A 19859-nucleotide genomic window follows, 5' to 3' on the forward strand; every position below is an offset into this window, starting at 1 on the left:
TACGATTCCTCATATGGTTTTTTATTTCATAAAGAAAGGGAAAACCCACAGCAAATACAAAAGTCACAGTCAGTCAACAGTCCTCAACATTCACCAACCTCAGCTAAATCCAATCTGCCCTTCGTACATGCCATAAACACTACACAAGACCTCCACCCAATTGCCTGACAGTTCCAACAAAGAAGGACTTAACTCAAGGACTAAAACATCTGTGTTTATTTACAAGTGCATTAAAGGGACCGTACATGACTGGTCTCTTTATATTAAAGGGATCACATGTAAATGGCACATGGGGAAATTGTTTCAGTCTCCATGTATCAGAAGAGGTTGTAACTAGCTGTGACCTACTTCTCTCCTCAGAGCAACTGTGGGACTGGCGATGGGCAGCGGTGGTGAATGTCTCCATGTAATCAAGACAGGTTGTGCCTAGCTGAAACCAGCATGTCTCTCCATAGTGAAACTGAGGCACTGGGAATGGGCAAGGATGGTGAATGTCTCTATGTATCAGAACAGGTTGTGACTAAATGAGACCAGCATGTTTGTCTTCAGTACAACTGTGAACTGACCATTGGTAGGGATGATGAATATCTCCTAGCATCAACGAGCAGGAATGGTCACTCTCATTAGCGCAACTGTGGAACTGGCTATCTGGCTAACTGGCTAACTGGCTATGTATCCGTGTATCAAGACAGGTTGTCCCTCGCTGAGACAAAGTATGTCTCTCTTCAGTGCAACCCTTACACAGCCCATGTGGCCAGGGATGGTGAATGGCTTCATGAATCAAGACAGGTTGTGCCCTGCAGCGCAGACAAGTTTGTCTTCAGCCCAATTGTGGAACTGACCATATGCAGGGATGGTGTATCGAGACAGACTGTAGCCAGCGAGGACTGCATGTCTCTCATAGATCAACTGTGCAACTGGCCATGGACAGGAAGGGTTAATGTCTTCATGTATCAAGACAGTTTGTGACTCCCTGAGACCTTATGTCTCTCTTTGGTGCAACTGTGAAACTGACCATTGGCAGGAATGATGAATATCCCAGTGTATCGACGAGCAAGAATGGTCACTCTACATAGCACAACTGTGGAACTGGCTATCGGATGGTTGATGTGTCCGTGTATCAAGACAGGTTGTATGTCTCTCTTTAGCTCAACTATGGATCTGACCATTGGCAGGGATGGTTAATGTCTATGTTTCAAGACGGGTTGTGACTAGCTGAGACCAGTCTGTCTGTATCTGCGCAACTGTGGAACTGAAAATTGACCGGGATGGAGAATGTCTCAGAACAGCAGGTAATGTCGAGCTGTGACCTACAGGTCTCGCTTTAGCGCTCTGTGGAATTTGCCATGGGTACGGTAGGCATTGTGAATTACTCCAAGGATCACGACAGGTTGTGATTAGCTGTGACCAGTATGTCTCTCTTCAGCGCAACTATGGAACAGGCCATGGGCAGGGAAGGTGAATGTCGTCTCTGTGTATCTGAACAGGTTGTGACTAGCTGAGACCAGGGTGTCTCTCTTTAGTGCAACTGTGGAACTGACCATTGGCAGGGATGGTGAATATCTCCTAGCATCAACAAGCAAGAATGGTCACTCATTAGCGCAACTTTGGAACTGGCTATCGGATGGTCGATGTCTCCGTGTATCAAGACAGGTTGTGCCTAGCTGAGACAAAGTATGTCTCTCTTCAGTGCGACCCTTGCACAGCCCATGTGGCCAGGGATGGTGAATGTCTTCATGAATCAAGACAGGTTGTGCCCTGTAGCTGAGACAAGTTTGTCTTCAGCCCAATTGTGGAACTGACCATATATGCAGGGATGGTGTATCAAGACAGACTGTTGCCAGCGAGGACTGTATGGTTCTCATAGATCAACTGTGGAACTGGCCATGGACAGGGATGGTGAATGTCTCCATGTATCAAGACTGGTTGTCCCTTGCTGACACAGGTGTGTCTCTCTTTAGGGCAACAGTGAAATTGATAATGAGCAGGGATGGCGAATGTCTCTGTGTTCCAAGACAGGTTGTGCCGAATGTCTCTCTTTAGCGCAACTGTGGAACTGGCTATGGGATGGTTGATGTCTCCGTGTATCAAGACTGGTTGTCCCTTGCTGACACAGGTGTGTCTCTCTTTAGGGCAACAGTGAAATTGATAATGAGCAGGGATGGCGAATGTCTCTGTGTTCCAAGACAGGTTGTGCCGAGCGAGACCTGTATGTCTCTCTTCAGCACAGCTCTTCCACTGAGGATAAGTTGGGACAGTGAATGAGTACCAACACAGGTTGTGACCTTAACTGAGACCTGTATGTGTCATGGAGCCACAATGATGTCGTGGTACCAGTCTGTGACTGGTGGTCAAGAGATCTCTGGCTGTTGTTGTGTACAGGGTGGCCCAGAAAGCTTTCCGTTGCACAATAGAATTCTAGTGTGTATCATTGTGTGAGGGGAAGTTTTTCTGGGCCACCCTGTAGTTCAGAAGTGCTCAGTTTGGAGTACTGGATTCCCCTTGGTGGAAACTGTCTTTGCTTACTACGAACACGACCAAGACAGTTTCTAACATCTCTAAGGATTTCTCTTGGAGGAGACGGTCCTTGTGGAGCATACTGCCAATAGTATATTGTGCAAGGTGTTTTCTTGGCGGTGACTGTGAGCAACGAAGCTGATGGGTCAAATAATACCCTCATGGGTGGAAGGCAAAAACCGTGCATTAGGGAATGTTGGTGATGTGCATTAGTGTCCTTACTCAGTGTGCCAGCGGAGAATGGCTTTGATACAACACAATGAATGACAATCTGAAGAAATCAAATGAACAATACCAATATCGTGACTATCATTTATTTTTACACTCATTCCCTAAGAGTACATGTACATAAAAAGCCATTTACTCTAAATTTATTTTTTGCCAATCAATTTAATTTTTCCCTCCCAAGAGGATGATAACAGTTACAAACTTTTGCTTGAAAGTGATCATTTTATACTAGCAATATGTGCATATCTAAAAGTAACTGTAATAGCATGCCTTTGAAAGTTGGCCAGCGGGTAATGACAAATAATTTTACACACATCTTGACAGTGCATCATGCCATGCCCAGATGTGTATGACGCATTTGTTATCAACCGCTGACCTACTTTGAACGTGTTCTCTATCAATTCAAATCAGTCTCGTGAAAACAATTCGGCAGGAAATATCGATCTGGCCGACTGAGCACGAGTTCATCACTTCCAGCAGACGCCCCTCTTAACAATATGTACGCAAATTTATATCAAATGAAATGTTACTTTACAAAAGAAACAAACGATATACTGTGTTACTGATATACGGATATACTGTGCGGATTAAGGACGCCTGTACAAAAGGCCTATATTCGGTGAATTAGGCCTTTGTTAATCAGACACACACACCAAAACCACAGCTGTATTATTTCCTTAATCTCAATTGAGGAAAGCAAAATACTCTTACAACACACATACATGTAAGCTTACACATGTTACATAACATTTTTTCCAAAAGACGCAACAAAATAAACAACATTCCGATTCGTCAAACAAATAAAAATATGCACAGCTGCCAACCCCTGAATGGAATCGGTGAAAGAAACCTGTGTAGACCTTCAAAGCTATTTTGCTACGAAATTCACAACAAGATAATCTTGAAAATACCCATGGGTTGACAGCTCTGAATGTTTAACAAAGCAAATCTCCTTGCAAAAGAAAACGCTTTCACTCAATATATTACAATAAAGGGTTAAAAGAAATGAAATCATTTATAACTTCTCTATGAACTTACTTAGCCTTTCAATACAAGTATTGCATAACTAATCAGGTACGAGCAAGGATTTCTAATATAATTGAAGGGCTGAAAGGTAAAATGACCCAAGTCTATCACACTGGCTGTCCATGGTGTAACATTACTATTTGTGATGACACCATTACAGTTTAGTGAGAAGAGGACAGCCAAGGACCTTTGGCCAAATCTATCTGAAAAACAGTGTTATGGGGTAGGGGATAAGGACAACCTCCCTTTTAAGGACAACCTCTCTATTAAGGACAACCTGTCTATTAAGGACACTAGTTTAGGTCCCAAGTTGGTTGTTTCCATTCATTTTAACCTCTCTGATTAGGACACCTCTCTATTAAGGACAGCATTTGTCAGTCCCAATGGTGTCCATAATAGAGAGGTTCTACTGTATATTAACCCACCTACTCATGAACCCGGAAAAGCTACACACGTAACTCCGCAGCTAGCGGTTTCGATTTGTTAAAACTAACTAATTAATTCTTCAGGAATCACAGGTGCAAATCAAAATATTATCGGCAAAATCTGTACATTTGAAACACTTCTTTCTAATTTTGAGCATTTGAAATAAAGTTCCAACTAATCACGCTAATAAAATGAATTACTAATTACTAATTACTAATTAACTAAAATTATTAACATTTTCAATGCCTCGTTAGACAGTGCTAACATCCCGATCGACTGAAACTAAAAGTGCGTCCACGCCACAAGGAACTAAAACATTGCAATACTTTTTATACTTTCGCTTTTATCGTTTTTTTATACAACCATTTTAAAACAGGTTTTTAATTTAAAACAAAATGGGTGGGACATACAAAAGGCAGCTTTATCCGACATAACTTATACGGGACTAGTAGAAATCCTGTGATCTCTGGATATTTTCACAGAACCAAGCTTCATTCATGGACTAAAAGTAGGCTACTAAAAGCTCCCTGCAGACAAGCAATTTTGCTTGCTGCAACTGGTGGGTGAATCACGTAATCTTCAAAGGGTGTTTCGCGAAAAACTTTACTGTTTACAGTAACCATACACGTAATCTTCAAAGGGTGTTTCGCGAAAACTTTACTGTTTACAGTAACCATACACGTAATCTTCAAAGGGTGTCTTGCGAAAACTTTACTGTTTACAGCAACCATACACGTAATCTTCAAAGGGTGTTTCGCGAAAACTTTACTGTTTACAGTAACCATACACGTAATCTTCAAAGGGTGTTTCGCGAAAACTTTACTGTTTACAGTAACCATACACGTAATCTTCAAAGGGTGTTTCGCGAAAACTTTACTGTTTACAGTAAACATACACGTAATCTTCAAAGGGTGTTTCGCAAAAATTCGGCAGAGCAAAAAGTATACGGCTACAGAAGACCTTTTTAAATCAGGAAAATCAGGAGCCCAGCTCCATCATGGTGAAATCATTCAGTGTAATTGGGAAAAAGAACATTCATCTCTTTCTTCTTGTGTCATATGCTTGGATTGGATTCGAAAAAACATTTGTGAAATAGGAGAGTGAAACCAGCCACCCTGAGCCAAGAAGCTTCAAACATCCGGTAAAATGCCTTTCTACCTCAGCACGAACCCGTGTAATTGGACCCAATTTTCTCTTTTTGCATTGTGAACATCCTTATACATCCAGGCCTTGAATTTAAAACTTAAACGGCAACTGCCATGGCAGTGGTAAAATTTGCCTAGCGCAGCCATTAGTTGCTTTGGTTCAAAAATTCCCTGCCCTGCTTTCGACTCAGTTCAATTGGCACCATTTTGCATGGTCTTGGAAATTTCCAAACTTTTCCGAAAAGACCAGACCAGTTTCAAGGCACGCACTTGTGCAAAATAGTGCATCATGTGAAAAACTGATTGAATCGAATGCAGCACAGGACCTTTCTGAAGGAGACAGAGCGCTGAATCCTTGTTAGAAAGTGTGTAAAGATGATTGTTGAGGGGAAATCAGGTCGATTTATAGCGGCTCGGTAAGGCAGAAGGCGTATAGGATGAATTTGTATGGATCATAAAAAAGCACAGAAAGGTTCTAACCGCCTCCAAGCCCATAAAGACAGCAGCCCAACTTCACCAGCACAATTGGATTTAAAGATTTCCAAGCCACATGTGATGCTGGCGTTACAGTATCAAGGTCCTGGGTCGAATTGTGCTCATCCACATCCGAGCTTGTTCTGTTAACTCGAGTTGGTCCTGTGTCTTCCCACATGCGACCATTTCGTATCCGAAGTTTAACTGAAATGGAAGGAACAGAATGATGTATACACTGAGAAGGGTTTCTGCCAGAAAAAAAATTCAAGGTGGGGGCAAATTTTAACGAGCCAAAGATGAGCTGCAAAGGGGGCCGGGCCCTTCCTCTAAAAAACATTTTTTGGGGGAACAAGCCAAGAGAACACGCGTTTTCCGTGATTTCATGACATCACTCGGCAAGCCTCACCCCCATGGATCATGAAAGGGTGTACCCCCATTTCGTCTACACCCATTTCGCCTACCCCCATTTCGCCTACACCCATTTCGCCTACCCCCATTTCGCCTACACCCATTTCGCCTACCCCCATTTCGCCTACACCCATTTCGCCTATCCCCATTTCGCCTACACCCATTTCCCCTACACTCATTTCGCCTACCCCCATTTCGCCTACACCCATTTCGCCTATTCACCATTTCGCCTACACAGTTAGATGTAGTAGTTCTAGTCCGGAAGGCAAAATCCAAGATGGCATCCTTGCAGCCATGTAGGAATTAGACCCAACCCCAAGTCAACAGGGCACCAACACGCCACAGGAACCTCAAGCCCATCAGCTGCCTCGTTACGCAGCCAATCAAGAAATGAAAGATTCTTACCCTGGGGAAATCTTTACTGGGCGTTTCAGCGAAGCGAATCTTCTGCGGTCTCAAACCGCTCGGCGTCTTGTGCGATGAATGAGGCAGCGTGAACGCATCGTTCAAGGAGAGGTTTTCGTCCTGTAGGTCTTTGATGATCGACGGCGGCGAGAACACGAGGCTTGATTCACCCAGCAGCGACTTGCTCTGGAATCGACAAACGAGAAATTAATCAAAGAGAATCCTCAAAGTCCTTTTCAGCATTTGACATTTACAACGTACAATCCCAAGGTGGTCTTTACCAACCTCTGTCGTGGCTTTGGCCACCAGTAATTAGGAACGGCATACCCCTTTGACAACTCTGATGGATGAGCTGATGTCGGGATCTGGAAGGTCCGTGATACCTACCGGTGTTTCTGGCATCAACATCAGCGAGTCGCCTCCACCAAACAGATGCATGTCTCCAGGGGTTGACCACTTCTGATCCAAAGACTTTCTCGCCTTCTTGGTCGGTGTCATATTCTGTAAGGTACAAAACGCCCAAAGGATAAATAATACACAGATGCTCAGTTTTCAAACTACTTTACACAGCTTGTCGAGGTGTCAAGTCAAGTGCATTAGAAAACCACCACGTCCCAGTTGAAAGAAAGCGATGTTCGCAAAAAACATCATGCAGACAGGTTTCATGACCATCAATGTATATTGTAACAACATATCAACATGATGTTAAAGGGGGACTATAGGCAGGAGCAGAGGGGCTAATTTGGCCATCTTCAAGTGACTAATATACACAGTAAGGGCCCTGGGGGTCATGTCAGATTCAGCACTAAATATATTCCTCGTACAAGCGTGAATCATTTCGACGCCTAGCTGCTGCCTATATTGTCCCTTTAAGAGCTACCGGTGGACCCTGGCTGCTGAGCTAATGTACCCCATATGGCCCATTTGTCAGACAAACCTGCATATATGTTATTATCAGTGCCTGATTCGGAGAAGGACTGATGTCATACGACTGGATGAGATAGAGTCTGGTTTGAAACAAGTTTTAAACCTTAGTGCAACAGTGATGAAAACCATAAAATTTGATAACAAAATACTCATACGAATATTTTTTTTATGCTGAAGATTAAGAGTGCGCATAAGGCCCAGATGCGCATATAAAATTCCATTCACTTTCTCTTACCTCTTTGTTGGTTTTTCTCCTGTGGAGATCCTCGCGCGGCAACGGGGCAATACCGGGCTCGTGATAGTGAGCTGTATCTTCCTTAATCACCTCATTCAAGTCCTCGACAAGTTCATTGGTGGCCTGAAGAAATCGACAACAAATTCTCAAATAAGTACAGTGGAACCTCCCTTTGCAACCTCTCTATTAAGGACACTAGTTTTGGTCGCAAATTGGTACTTTCCATTCAATTTGGCCTCCCTAATCAGGACACCTCTCTATTAAGGATACTAATTTTGGTCCAAAATTGGTACTTTCCATTCAATTTGGCCTCTCTAATCAGGACACCTCTCTATTAAGGACACTAGTTTTGGTCCCAAGTTGGTACTTTCCATTCAATTTGGCCTCTCTAATCAGGACACCTCTCTACTAAGGACAGCAAATGTCAGTCCCGAGAGTGTCCTTAATAGAGAGGTTCTACTGTACTTCTAATCGCTAAGTTAAAACGACTTGAGACACAAGTAAGGATAACCACTTTGTTGTTTTTAACTTAGTCGATGTGTGCGTGAACTTATATTCCAAGTTCGGCGAATCTGGTCCTATTTTCTTGGACTTTTTATACTTTTAAAACAAAATCTTCAGACCTTGTAGAACAATGCACAAAACAGTGCAAAATAGATTTCAAAATTTAAAAAATTCAATCAGAGAAGTGACGATGAAAAATTCAATCATAGAAGTGATTATGAAAAATCCAATCAGAGAAGTGACGATGAAAACTCCAATCAGAGAAGTGACGATGAAAAATCCAATCAGAGAAGTGACGATGAAAAATCCAATCAGAGAAGTGAAGATGAAAAATCCAACTCTTTTGATTAGCAATATCAACTTACCAGTATACTGCATGTCAACGGGCCGCTCTTCTTTTCCATTTCGGCGAGAGCATTTTTGAACGGTGTAGGAGTTCGCGGCGTTGCATCTAGAATCGATCGCTTCACCTTTGGGGTGCGGAAGCGGGTCGTCTTTGAGGTGCTGAAAAATGAAATGGAAATCAAAATCGAGTCAAATCAAAACTTAAATATTTCGAAGTGATAAGTCTGCTGGACTGCCCGTGAAAACGAAAGGCGCCTAAGAACTTGAGCTTATTCCGGTTTGTAAATTGTACCAAAGCTACTATGAGTATCCCTCCCCCTGAACAGGATGCTGGTCCATCGAACGAAAAACTTCCCAGGTAGGCCTAGTCCCCATTTAAACACCTGAGTTGAGTGGATCAAGTAAGGTTAAGTGTATTTTTCAAGGAAACCAAGACGAAACAGTTGTGATCCTTTCCAGAGTTGAACCCATAACCTCCTGATAGGAGCCTGGCACACTAAATAAAATGCTACACCACTAATGTGCTTCAGGCCTGCTCCCTAATGAGAATAGAGGAATACTGGCCTAGGGACACCACCCTGACCACACAGCCCTGGGGCTCTGTGGCTTCAGACCTGCTCCCTTATGAAGAATGGAGAGGAATACTGGCCAAAGGACGCCACCCTGACCACACAGCTCTGGGGCTCTGTGGCTTCAGACCTGCTCCCTTATGAAGAATGGAGAGGAATACTGGCCAAGGGATACCACCCTGACTACAAAGCTCTGGGGCTCTGTGGGGATCTTTCTAGGACAGCCGACTTTGTTGGGTACGGGAAAAGAAACCGACCCAATATCTTCATGCTTCTCAACAACTGATCGAAGAAGAAGAAGTGAAAAATTCCTCAAAATTGACAGAGCTGCATAGAATCAAGAATGACATTTTTACGAACCTATCTGGGAGGCTGAGCGTTGGTGTATCAATGTTGCCGCTGGTAAAAGGGCCATTGCGCACTGGCGTGGTCGTCAGCAGATTCTTACACACCGGGGTAGACGTCAACTTCTCACCAAACGGCTCATTCAGGAACTGAAATTTAGTATGAAGTAGAGTTAATCCATTTTTGACAAAATAACATCTTTTTATGAGATTTACTATCGGATCTTGTCGTTTGGCATCGGAACGGTTTGGAAGTAAGATCCACAGTACTGTCAGCTACAATGGTCTTCATACTGATTTCTCTTAAATTGACTGATTTTTCTTAAAGGGTAACTCGTGTCAAATTTTACCATATAATGTTTTAGCTGTTTTTGACAAATGACTACGTCACTTTCTCATAAATCGGTAAGGTTTTCGAATCGAAATGCACATTTTCTAGAAATTGATGGTTTAATCCCGCCCGGACGGCTCGCTTCGATGCCGTTTTCGTTGATGACGTCACAACATGAACATTTTCGCGGTCGCGGTGGTTTACATTCAGCGATTTTATAATAAATCTAATCAAAAATGGAAAATTTGAGCTTTACATTTGTGATCAACAATTAAAAACGGACGTATTTCCGCAAAGTTGTAAATCACATCATAGTATCACTTTAAATTGAGGTGGTGCTGTTTGAAAGGTGACAGCCCGACATGGTCAAGAAGGAAGGGGAAGACTGATGATCATCTCCTTTTTGTTGAAATATCTTTGCATCTGAACTTTCAGCCAAAAATATATGCCAAACGAACCTGTGATGGTGAGAAAGGTAAATCCTTGATGGGCGTTTTCGTAGGTGTCATTGGCTCTTTCTTAATCTTCACGCCGGGCTCCGATTTGACGATGTCATCCTGATTATGTGACTCGGCGGCTGGTGGCTGGTTCTCAGTGTTGCTGTGACTGTGTTTCTTGACGGAGTTAAGGAATCTTACAAGAAGGTATCGAAGCATTTCTCTACTACAGACACTCGCCACAGTGCATTGATGAACTCATATAGAGGAATATGGCCTACCAGTTATTTGAATCTCAGACACTGTCACAGTGCAGTAGTGAGGGGTGAAATTGATGAACTCTTAAAGAGGAATATTGCCTACCAGTTATTTGAATCTCAAAGTCGAAAGCTATCAGGTCGGCCTGAGGTAGCAAACTTTCAAAGTCACTGATCCTGAACAAATCAAATGATATTTGTGTTAAGGAGCAGCAAGGGAACTGAACAACAGGCTCTGTGGCTTCAGAATAGAGAGGAATATTGGCCAAAGGACACCACCCTGACACACAGCTCTGGGGCCCTGTGGCTTCAGACCTGCTCCCTTATGAAGAATAGATAGGAATACTGGCAAAAGGACACTACCCTGACCACACAGCTCTGGGGCTCTGTGGCTTCAGACCTGCTCCCTGATGAAAAATAGAGAGGACTGCTGGCCAAAGGACGCCACCCTGACCACACAGCCCTAGGGCTCTGTGGCTTCAGACCTGCTTCATAATGAAGAATAGATAGGAATACTGGCCAAAGGACACCACCCTGACCACAAAGCTCTGGGGCTTCACACCTGCTCCCTTATGAAGAATAGAGAGGAATACTGGCCAAAGGACACTACCCTGACCACAAGCTCTGGGGCTCTGTGGCTTCAGACCTGCTCCCTAATGAAGAATAGAGAGGAATACTGGCCAAAGGACACTACCCTGACCACACAGCCCTGGGACTCCATGGCTTCAGACCTGCTCCATAATGAAGAATAGAGAGGAATATTGGGCAGAGGACACCACCCTGACCACAAAGGTCTGGGGCTCTCTTGTGAACTCTCTAGGACAGCCAACTTTGCTACAGAAAAAGGACTGACAGTCTAGCATTCATCTCAACAATTTTGGACGCAGAAAGAAAAGATTTTAAGAAGCTCATGTAAATCAAGTGTTAGACTGTAAACAAAGTACTCTAATGATTCATCAGAAAGCAATAGATATCTTGAGAAAAGTAAGAATATGACACGACAGCAGGTCGAGGGTTAATTTTGGAATAAAAAGATACTTGTTGCACCTGGAAGGATACCGTTCTCTTACGCTTACTCTTTCGGAGTATAGGTGGCGTACTGAGACGATTTGTGACCGGCGACGATGTGATCGAGATGAGTCCTCCGCCGGATTTTGAGTCTTTCAGAGCCGACACTGCATTCCCATCGAATCGATATGCTGAAAAAGAGACTCGAAGATAACAGAAACGAAATATACAACGAGACATTATAATCATGTCATTGACAAGGTTTCGACTGGAAATTCCTCTGATTATCGTCAGTGTATCCGGTTAACATGCAACAAGACGCTGCCCTGTAATGGCTCAGACTCTCAACTAGACGTCAAGATGTCGCTGGTCAACCCCCACAGTCGCATAGGCAATGAATCACACGATGCCAGAAAAATTCTTGGACTACATACAGCTGCTGCCACCTTTCTTCAAGGTAGTGAACTTGATGGGTGTGACACCAGTGGTTGCGCTCGTGCCGTTGATGAGATCAAGCGTGGTCATCTCACCAAAGTTGCTGCCATCTGCGATGATGTCTGCCAAGTCTGGGATGCACCTAAAGAAGAGGTCAAAGAAAAAACGACAATATACAGCATTTTCAGTTTTGGGGACCGGTGTTCTACACACTGGCCATTTTTTAGCCCAGAGAGTCACCCCACTCAAACAAAAACATAGTTTAACATTTACCACAAGGCTTGAAAATATATTGGCAGGCTAAAATCATTTATCGAGTACACACACTCAGCCTTAAAGTCAAAGACGTCATAACAATGACATTGTCATAATCTGAAATCCACCTGATCTCAAAAATTTGACATCACCGAAGAAACTCCCCGACTTACTTCAGCGGTGAGAGGAGACCTTCCGGATCCATCATCAGAGACTTCTTCGGCGACGCAGCCTGTGGTTCCGTCCGCTGGACCATCACAGGAACGGTACTTGCCGGTCGGCTCCACTGCTGGTTGTACATGTTATATGTAGGTTGATTGTATGTGCGCTGTGGAGCTGGAGTGACAAGAAAGAACATGTCAGTCACAAACTACAAAAGATGAATACATGTAATGCTTTTCCTTCTTCTGCTGCTGGTTCTGAATTTTTAGATGCATGCTTTGATAATTGTTGTTCGTTTTTGGTAACGAAGTCCACTGTCCTAGAGATTTCCGCCACAGAGCCCCAGAGCTTTGTGGTCAGGATGGTGTCCCTTGACCCAGTATTCCTCTCTTTTTTTCATCATGGAGCAGGTCTGAAGCCAAAGAGCCCCAGGGCTGTGTGGTCAGGATGGTGTCCTTTGACCAGTATTCCTCTCTATTTTTCATTAGGGAGCAGGTCTGAAGCCACAGAGCCCCAGAGCTGTGTGGTCAGGATGGTGTCCTTTGACCAGTATTCCTATCTATTCTTCATTATGGAGCAGGTCTGAAGCCACAGAGCCCCAGAGCTGTGTGGTCAGGGTGATGTCCTTTGGCCAGTATTCCTCTTTATTCTTCATTAGGGAGCAGGTCTGAAGCCACAGAGCCCCAGAGCTGTGTGGTCAGGGTGGTGTCCTTTGACCCAGTATTCCTCTCTATTTTTCATTATGGAGCAGGTCTAAAGCACACAAGCTGTATGGTCTCTCGCTCCACATTCATATCCAGAAATTTTCACAAGCTTATTCTGTGAATATGAATTTCTTTTTAGATATTTCTAGATTTTTATTGTTTTGAAATTGTTTTAGCAGAGTACATGCATGTCATAATCTGTCTCTGGGGGAAAGAATTTCACCAGCAAAAATGTAATCTTGAAAATTTCAGAAACTTGATTCCGATATCAAGGAATTTGGATTGCCCTAGATGAGTCGAAACTGACAAATATCTTACCATCCGCAATAGTACCAATGATATGACTGTTGCCGTTCTGCAATATCACAGTATTGCCCTGCGAGTGATTCAACGGATAATGGCGATTCTGAAACAGCCGTACAGGCTGTAGTCCGTTGAAGTTCGGTGTGTTATTGTAGCCGCTGGTAAATGCTTGACTCTGCTGCGTACGGCGCTGGACCTCCTCTTCATTTTCAAATTTGCGCCGCATTGTGGAATTCCAGTGGTTCTTTATGGCATTGTCGGTTCTAAAAATAGGATAATAAATTAATAATAATAATAATAATAATAATAATAACGCACAAATGAATGACTGATGTTGACAACGAGGTCAATTGAAACATTTTTGGTGCAAGTACCGGTAGTGTTTTAATTTCCATCCAAAAATGAACGTAAACATGCAGCTCATTCCACTTAGCCAGGTCTGCAGATTATCCTGTCCTGAAGGAAATGCATGTGATGGTGATTTTTGAGGAGATCGCAAACATTGAAATTAGGAACAATTAACTGGTGGACAAATTAACCCACAAGCAATAAACTCACAAAGTCCTTGGGTAAGGATTGTCGCAAATACCTATCTCTGTGAAGTGACACTCAAAGCTTTTTAATTCCTTTTTCAAATCAAAATTTTATTTCTCGCAATTGTGATTTTCGCAAATCTACAGTAACAGTACTACATGTTATGTAGAGTACTGGTATATTCGTGAAAATACAACCCCAGGAAAAAGTTGGTGGATTACAGTAGCACTTCAAAGAAAAGTCATCAAATTCCGTACCTTCCAGGCAGATACTTGGCAATCTCTGCCCAACGATTCCCAAGCTTCTTATGAAGCTGATAAATCAATCTGTCCTCATCCTCGGTCCACGCTGACTTCTTGATGTCCGGATTCAAATGATTGTGCCATCTTTCCCGGCACTGTTTGCCTGTGCGGCCCTTCAGATGCTTCGAGATGAGCGTCCATCTTTTCGGTCCGTACTGCTGAACTAACTGAAGGACTTTCTCATCCTCCTGTTGTGAAACAAAACAAAGAATTTTTAGCATTCAGAAAAAAAATTGACAACATTGACAGTGGAAACATAGCTTCGAGTTTTAACAATTTGACTATTCAAGCAAACAACCCCAAGTTCAAACAAGCAAAGCAAAAGATACCACCAAGTGAAGATCATGTGTTGCTACTTGCGTGGACCCTGCCTCTGGGTCAATAAACCCAGCTGGCCCCTAACCGTAGTGGCATATCAACAGGCTCAGCCTGCCTTGGAGGAGGACAACTCCCTCAAGAGTCACACCTCCAAGTGCACAGCAAGCGCTGAAGAAAAACTTCAATTCTGAACTTCTTTGTAGAACAGACAAAATCTCATCTGACAAAGTTTACATTCTCCGGATTCTGCCCCCCTTCGAAATCTTACCTCTTTCGTCCAGGGGCCCTTCACTAATTCAGGATTGAGGACTTTATGCCATCTATGCTGGCACTGGCCCTCAGTTCTGTCAGGGAAGAAGCCTGAAACACGTTTCCAATCTGTGTGATGCGAGTCAACAACTCTCTTCAACCTATCATCCTGAAAAATTTGAATTACCACGGTTAGAACTAATGACAGGGAAAAGAGTTCTTGCCTAGGTTTCTGTTGTGACATCAATCTAATTAGGGGAATGGCACAGGCTCGGCTACTCTCTTCAATATCCTCTGCAGTGAGTTCAGTGATTGCTATATTGGCCAAGAGTAAGACAACTCTCTCTTTTTACAGTAGACAGCCAGATCAATGAAAATGGTAAGCACCTGTTGTGTCTGAATCTTGTCTTGCGGTTGTGACAATCTGAATGTCAGTCTCCTCAATTTGTAGACACACCCTGCTTTCCCTATGTTGGGCTTAATTTGCTGTGACTTCATCGCAGACAGGGAAGGGATAATTTTCTAAGTCCTAACCCTAGGCCCAGTGTCAGTCTTATGAATACCACAGGCAAATCAAGCTCCTGTCAGACAGGGGTCCACAGATACTGTCAGTTAACACTGACTGATGCCAAGCCACTTGCTGGTTCTGCTCCATCAGTGCTACCTGCAGGGGTCTTCCCAGTCAATGAGTCATGCTGGTTAACGAGCAAAACTTTATAGTGACTAATTAGTTTTTTATTGATTTCCCCAGCAGAATGGTACCAATCAAATAATAGCTTCATGATCCAAAATCACTCTGCCTGTGGAGCTTTCAAGTGGTTGTCAAGAGCTGATTCATTACAATAACCACTGTCTAATCTGATTTCGTGACTACAACAAAATGTCACACGTCAATAGAAAACAATAGAAAACGCTGTCTATTCAGACGTGCTAATTAATCTTCAGACATAATTCCACAGGCCTTAATTTATGAGTTAATTATCCTAGCACTGACAACATGGCTTGGTCGGTGGTGTTTTTTAAATACACACAGTCTGAATTACCTCTTCCTTTGTCCATCGGCCCTTGTTGATGAATTTCTTGCCACGGATCGGCAGCATCTGGAAATCATGATCAACAGGTTCATCACATTCAGCATCGGCATCATCAGTGTCGCTTTCATCTGTGCGGTAACTCCCGACTCGAAAGCGATTTGGACTTCTGAAGAAAAAGAGAATTGATAATACTTTAAAAACATTACAATACTATCTAAGATATTTTGATAGATAAATTTGCAATTTGCATGCTGAAATCATAACGATATTGAACGGTCCTTTTCAAGTGTTCTCCATCATTGAATTTTCAATGATTGAGGGGTTGGAAAAGGCTGCCTTTTCAATGAAGCCAGGGGGAGGGGGGTGGCAGTGAGTGAGATAAAAGAGGGGGCCGTTACCCTTGCAAAATCAGAATTTTGGAGAAAGTCCAAGGGGGAGGATAAAATTGCAAACTTTAAAAGGGGTCAGGGGTTTTCCTCCATTTTTCTGATTAATGCAAGGTGCAGAGAACACGCCTGAACTTGCTTGTCAAAATATGTGCACAGAAATATATGACACAGAACTTCTAGCACAAACGGATGGCAACAAAGTAATCTCAGAGGTGTTGTTGAAGGAACTAACATCTGCTGCATAAAAACACAACTCATTATTGTCCCATACCTTTTAGCAGCATAAAAATACAATGTGATAAGCTGGTAAACCAAGCACGCCTTTACCAATTACTTGTGTTTCTAGCACTTTGCCCTCAAACAAGTAAAACAGGGGACAGACTTCCCACTCAGCAATCAGAAGATTATATGATTGGTTTTTCCTCAAGTGTATTGTCGCCAAGGACAGAAGGAACTGAACCAAAGGCACTGAACCAAACAATGACAAATTTATGTCACAATGAGTTGTTAATGGCTGTGAATAATGCCATCAGGAGGGCCAATGTGTGAAGACAATAGGTGTAAATCACTGGAACCTTTGTCATGTTGGTTAAGGTTTAAGAATTAAAGATTGTGAATAGTAAACTTTAGCACGAGTTGCCTCAACGTCTGGCTTTCCAGATTTTTGTTGTTTATTGGTCAGCAGTAAAACAAGACTGTTATTTGGAAAAAAGAGAAAGTTTCATGAATCAGAGAAAGTTTCATCAATCAGCTACACGTACTGCTAACGTTTGGTGTCCTCGAAACTGCTCAGATTTATGTAGAGAAAGTCTAGCTAACCGGGCATTCCAAAATGCCTCATTTTTATAAGCGTTTCACTACAGGTTTCCTTTGAGTTATCCATCAAGTCCAAATAACAAGTCAACAAAAATGTCATCAATTGATCAAAAATTATAATAGTGAAGGTCAGGGTACCTGACAACAGCGGTCCCTTCACAGGTGCCATCCATGAATGATTGGGGAAAATATAATGCAATCTTTTGTGCACAACAACCAGTCAACATTATGGGCCAAACTGGGACAATTTGCCTGCCTCATCTTTGTGTTGGCATCCTTGAATAGCATCACTGACAATGAGGTGAAACATCACAGGTGAGTTGCTCTGGAGTGACCCGACAACTATTTTTAGCGCAGGAACACAGCGACTCGATTTGGCAACTCGAGGAAATAGATAGATCCATAATCATAGCCATAGCCAGAGGACATAAAATTTCCGGTCCAAACCGGAACTGGATTACGGGTTGGTCCATCTTTAAAATTACAATGATTGACTCTATCAATTGCTGAATCCCGGACAAATTTCCCCAAAAAGGTCATCACTGCTAAAAGGTTCTATGGCTTGGCTCCTATTCCTAACCCCCCCCCCCAAAGCATTTTGTCACGGATTCTGCAATCAAGCTAGCAAAGACGTTGACATTTTTAAGATCGCAGGAAAGAATATGGAGGGGTGAATGCTCCCCAGTTTCAGCTGGTACCGTAACTTACCTCTTCGATGCAGATTCTTCCTTTTCCATTTCACCAAAAAGAATTTCAGGACGAAAGTCATAATCAAACTCGTCATCGACATAGCGATGGGGATATTGATATTGTTGTTCAGTGTGCATTGGAGGACACCGAGGATGGCCAACAGCAACCCTAGGCATGCCAGGCCAGTGTCCGCCATGGTTAAGAAACCTTTTGTCGATTTCAACACTCCGCCCAGGTTTACAAAATGCATCGAATGGAATTGGAACATCCCGTGGTGGTGGAACTGGAAGTTGGCTTTTGAGAACCCTCATAATAAATTCGCAATCATTAAAGCGACTTGAATGACATCAATCAACGCAAGTTGCATGTTTCAATTCATTGACTGTTTCTAGCTTTTGTTGACGTTATCGTTAGTTCAAGCTCCTCGATTCCACATTACACTCATCAGGAGACCCTACCTCTATAAATTTCAGACTTTTACCATTCCAGGGCCATTTCTCAAGTAAAAGACGGAAGACCACAAAATTGCAAGGCCAAGGGGTCACCATGAAGCAAACCACAACAGGAAAATCGAAAAAATCAGCTGTGGTCATGACGTCAATCATACAACGTCACTACGTCACGTCAAGACAACAATGCGTTAATGTCAACACCCATATTCATGGCGCTCTGCCGCAGTGCATTTCGCACTGCACAGCCCATCAGGTCACGGCATTTTTCCGCTCGATTATTTCATCTGTAGAGCAATTATTTCATACTTTCTGCTCGAATTGATAAAAGAATCGTATGCCCAATGTCGAAGATGATTTAACTGATGAAAAAATTTGGCCGAATACTGCCAATAGATTGGGCAAACGACTCACGAAAGAGGGAACTTTTCAGAGAACAAGTTTGTGTACAAAATACACGCGCGATACACACATTCGCACACACATAAAACACCACAAAAACAGTGAAGATATTAGTCGTAAAACTCACCTTATCGTGGTATATCGTGACATTTTTTCGCGTTGAGTTGTCCCTAAGATTGTTCTTTATGTATGTTGAAATATAAATTGGGAAATAATCGGTGTAAATTCGTCTATCACAAGATATTTCACAGCTGATCGAGAAGTTCTCGCTTTTGGCGCACAATGATGGCGTGTCTATTCAATCAAGCCTCCCGCCCAGGCCAATTAGCATAAATTATTGAAATACTTCAGTATCGCGGACTCTTATTGGCCGAGGTGGCGAACAGCGACGCTTAGCGTCGGGGAGATAAACTCGTGTTTGTAAATAAAGAAGACACGTGGTTATGTTTACAGGAAGCACATGGCTTTGTGTACACCTCCATGAGGCCTCAAATAGGTTTTTCCGAATATAAACCGTGTTACACCAGTGCACACATAGCCAATTGCCAAGACATTAGTTCATTCTCCAGTGGAAGAGGTTGCAATTGATTCTGTGGTTGCAGCGTATGTACTCTGCCATTGGGTCATTCCATCATCGTCCTTGTGATGCCATGATTAATGAAGCCAAGGGGTTGCACGCGCACCTCCATCTCTTTGGAAGTGCAGCCGCTGCTGGGCATTTTATGACGTTCTTCGCAAAAATCAAATAGGAACTCAAAGCTTTAATCTTTTAATCTTTTAATTTCAAAATACTGAATTTTAATTACATGTACATACATATACATGTATAATCCAGCATACTGTAACAGTTATTTGAATATTTTTCAACAATTTTATATATTACCTCCCTACTAATGAGGCCACGTCAACCCCACAAGACTATAAAACACCATGACAGCCCACTTGGTTCCTGTTTCCACCATCAAACTTTTTCAAACTTGAGTCCATTTTTTAATGTTTACAACAAGTGGAGCAGGTCTTTTACTATGTGCCACCCTGGTATTGCACATGACATAAAATGTACTCTTTAAAGGATGGCCCTTAAAAACACTTCTCAACAAATAGCATTCCGCGAAGTTACTATTTATAGCTCACAAGGTCATTTGCATAAGATATTGATGACGTTTTAGTCACGTGACAGTCGGACATCGACACTTATTTCTACGCATTTGAGCTTATTTCAAAGTCAATT

The 19859-nt window shown here is 42.7% G+C and overlaps 1 protein-coding gene across 1 annotated transcript; it reads right to left on the reverse strand.

The window, feature by feature from the left end:
• Positions 1–2804: 2804 nt before the first annotated feature.
• Positions 2805–18842, reverse strand: LOC135493009 (transcriptional activator Myb-like). Its single transcript, XM_064779758.1, has 15 exons — positions 18756–18842; positions 15892–16048; positions 14868–15017; positions 14237–14469; positions 13461–13708; positions 12450–12612; positions 12021–12163; positions 11617–11777; positions 10343–10498; positions 9570–9703; positions 8661–8799; positions 7792–7914; positions 7017–7130; positions 6630–6815; positions 2805–6020 (listed from the first exon to the last, which is right to left on the reverse strand). Exons 1-15 carry the CDS (start codon positions 18776–18778, stop codon positions 5907–5909), a joined length of 2244 nt encoding a protein of 747 aa, XP_064635828.1. The 5' UTR covers positions 18779–18842; the 3' UTR covers positions 2805–5906.
• Positions 18843–19859: the final 1017 nt, after the last annotated feature.

This window comes from Lineus longissimus, chromosome 8 (assembly GCF_910592395.1).
Source record: "Lineus longissimus chromosome 8, tnLinLong1.2, whole genome shotgun sequence".
NCBI classification, from domain to species: domain Eukaryota; kingdom Metazoa; phylum Nemertea; class Pilidiophora; order Heteronemertea; family Lineidae; genus Lineus; species Lineus longissimus.

What these genes read in the sequence shown, in the direction of transcription:
- LOC135493009 (XM_064779758.1), bottom strand. Translation starts at nt 18,778, where the DNA reads ATGTCACGATATACCACGATAAG. An exon ending in TATCCTTCCAGGTGCAACAA is followed by an intron (nt 10,499 to 11,616) that starts GTATCTTTTTAT and finishes AACTCCGTCAAG; the next exon opens with AAACACAGTCACAGCAACAC. An exon ending in ACGCTCAGCCTCCCAGATAG is followed by an intron (nt 8,800 to 9,569) that starts GTTCGTAAAAAT and finishes TTCATTTTTCAG; the next exon opens with CACCTCAAAGACGACCCGCT.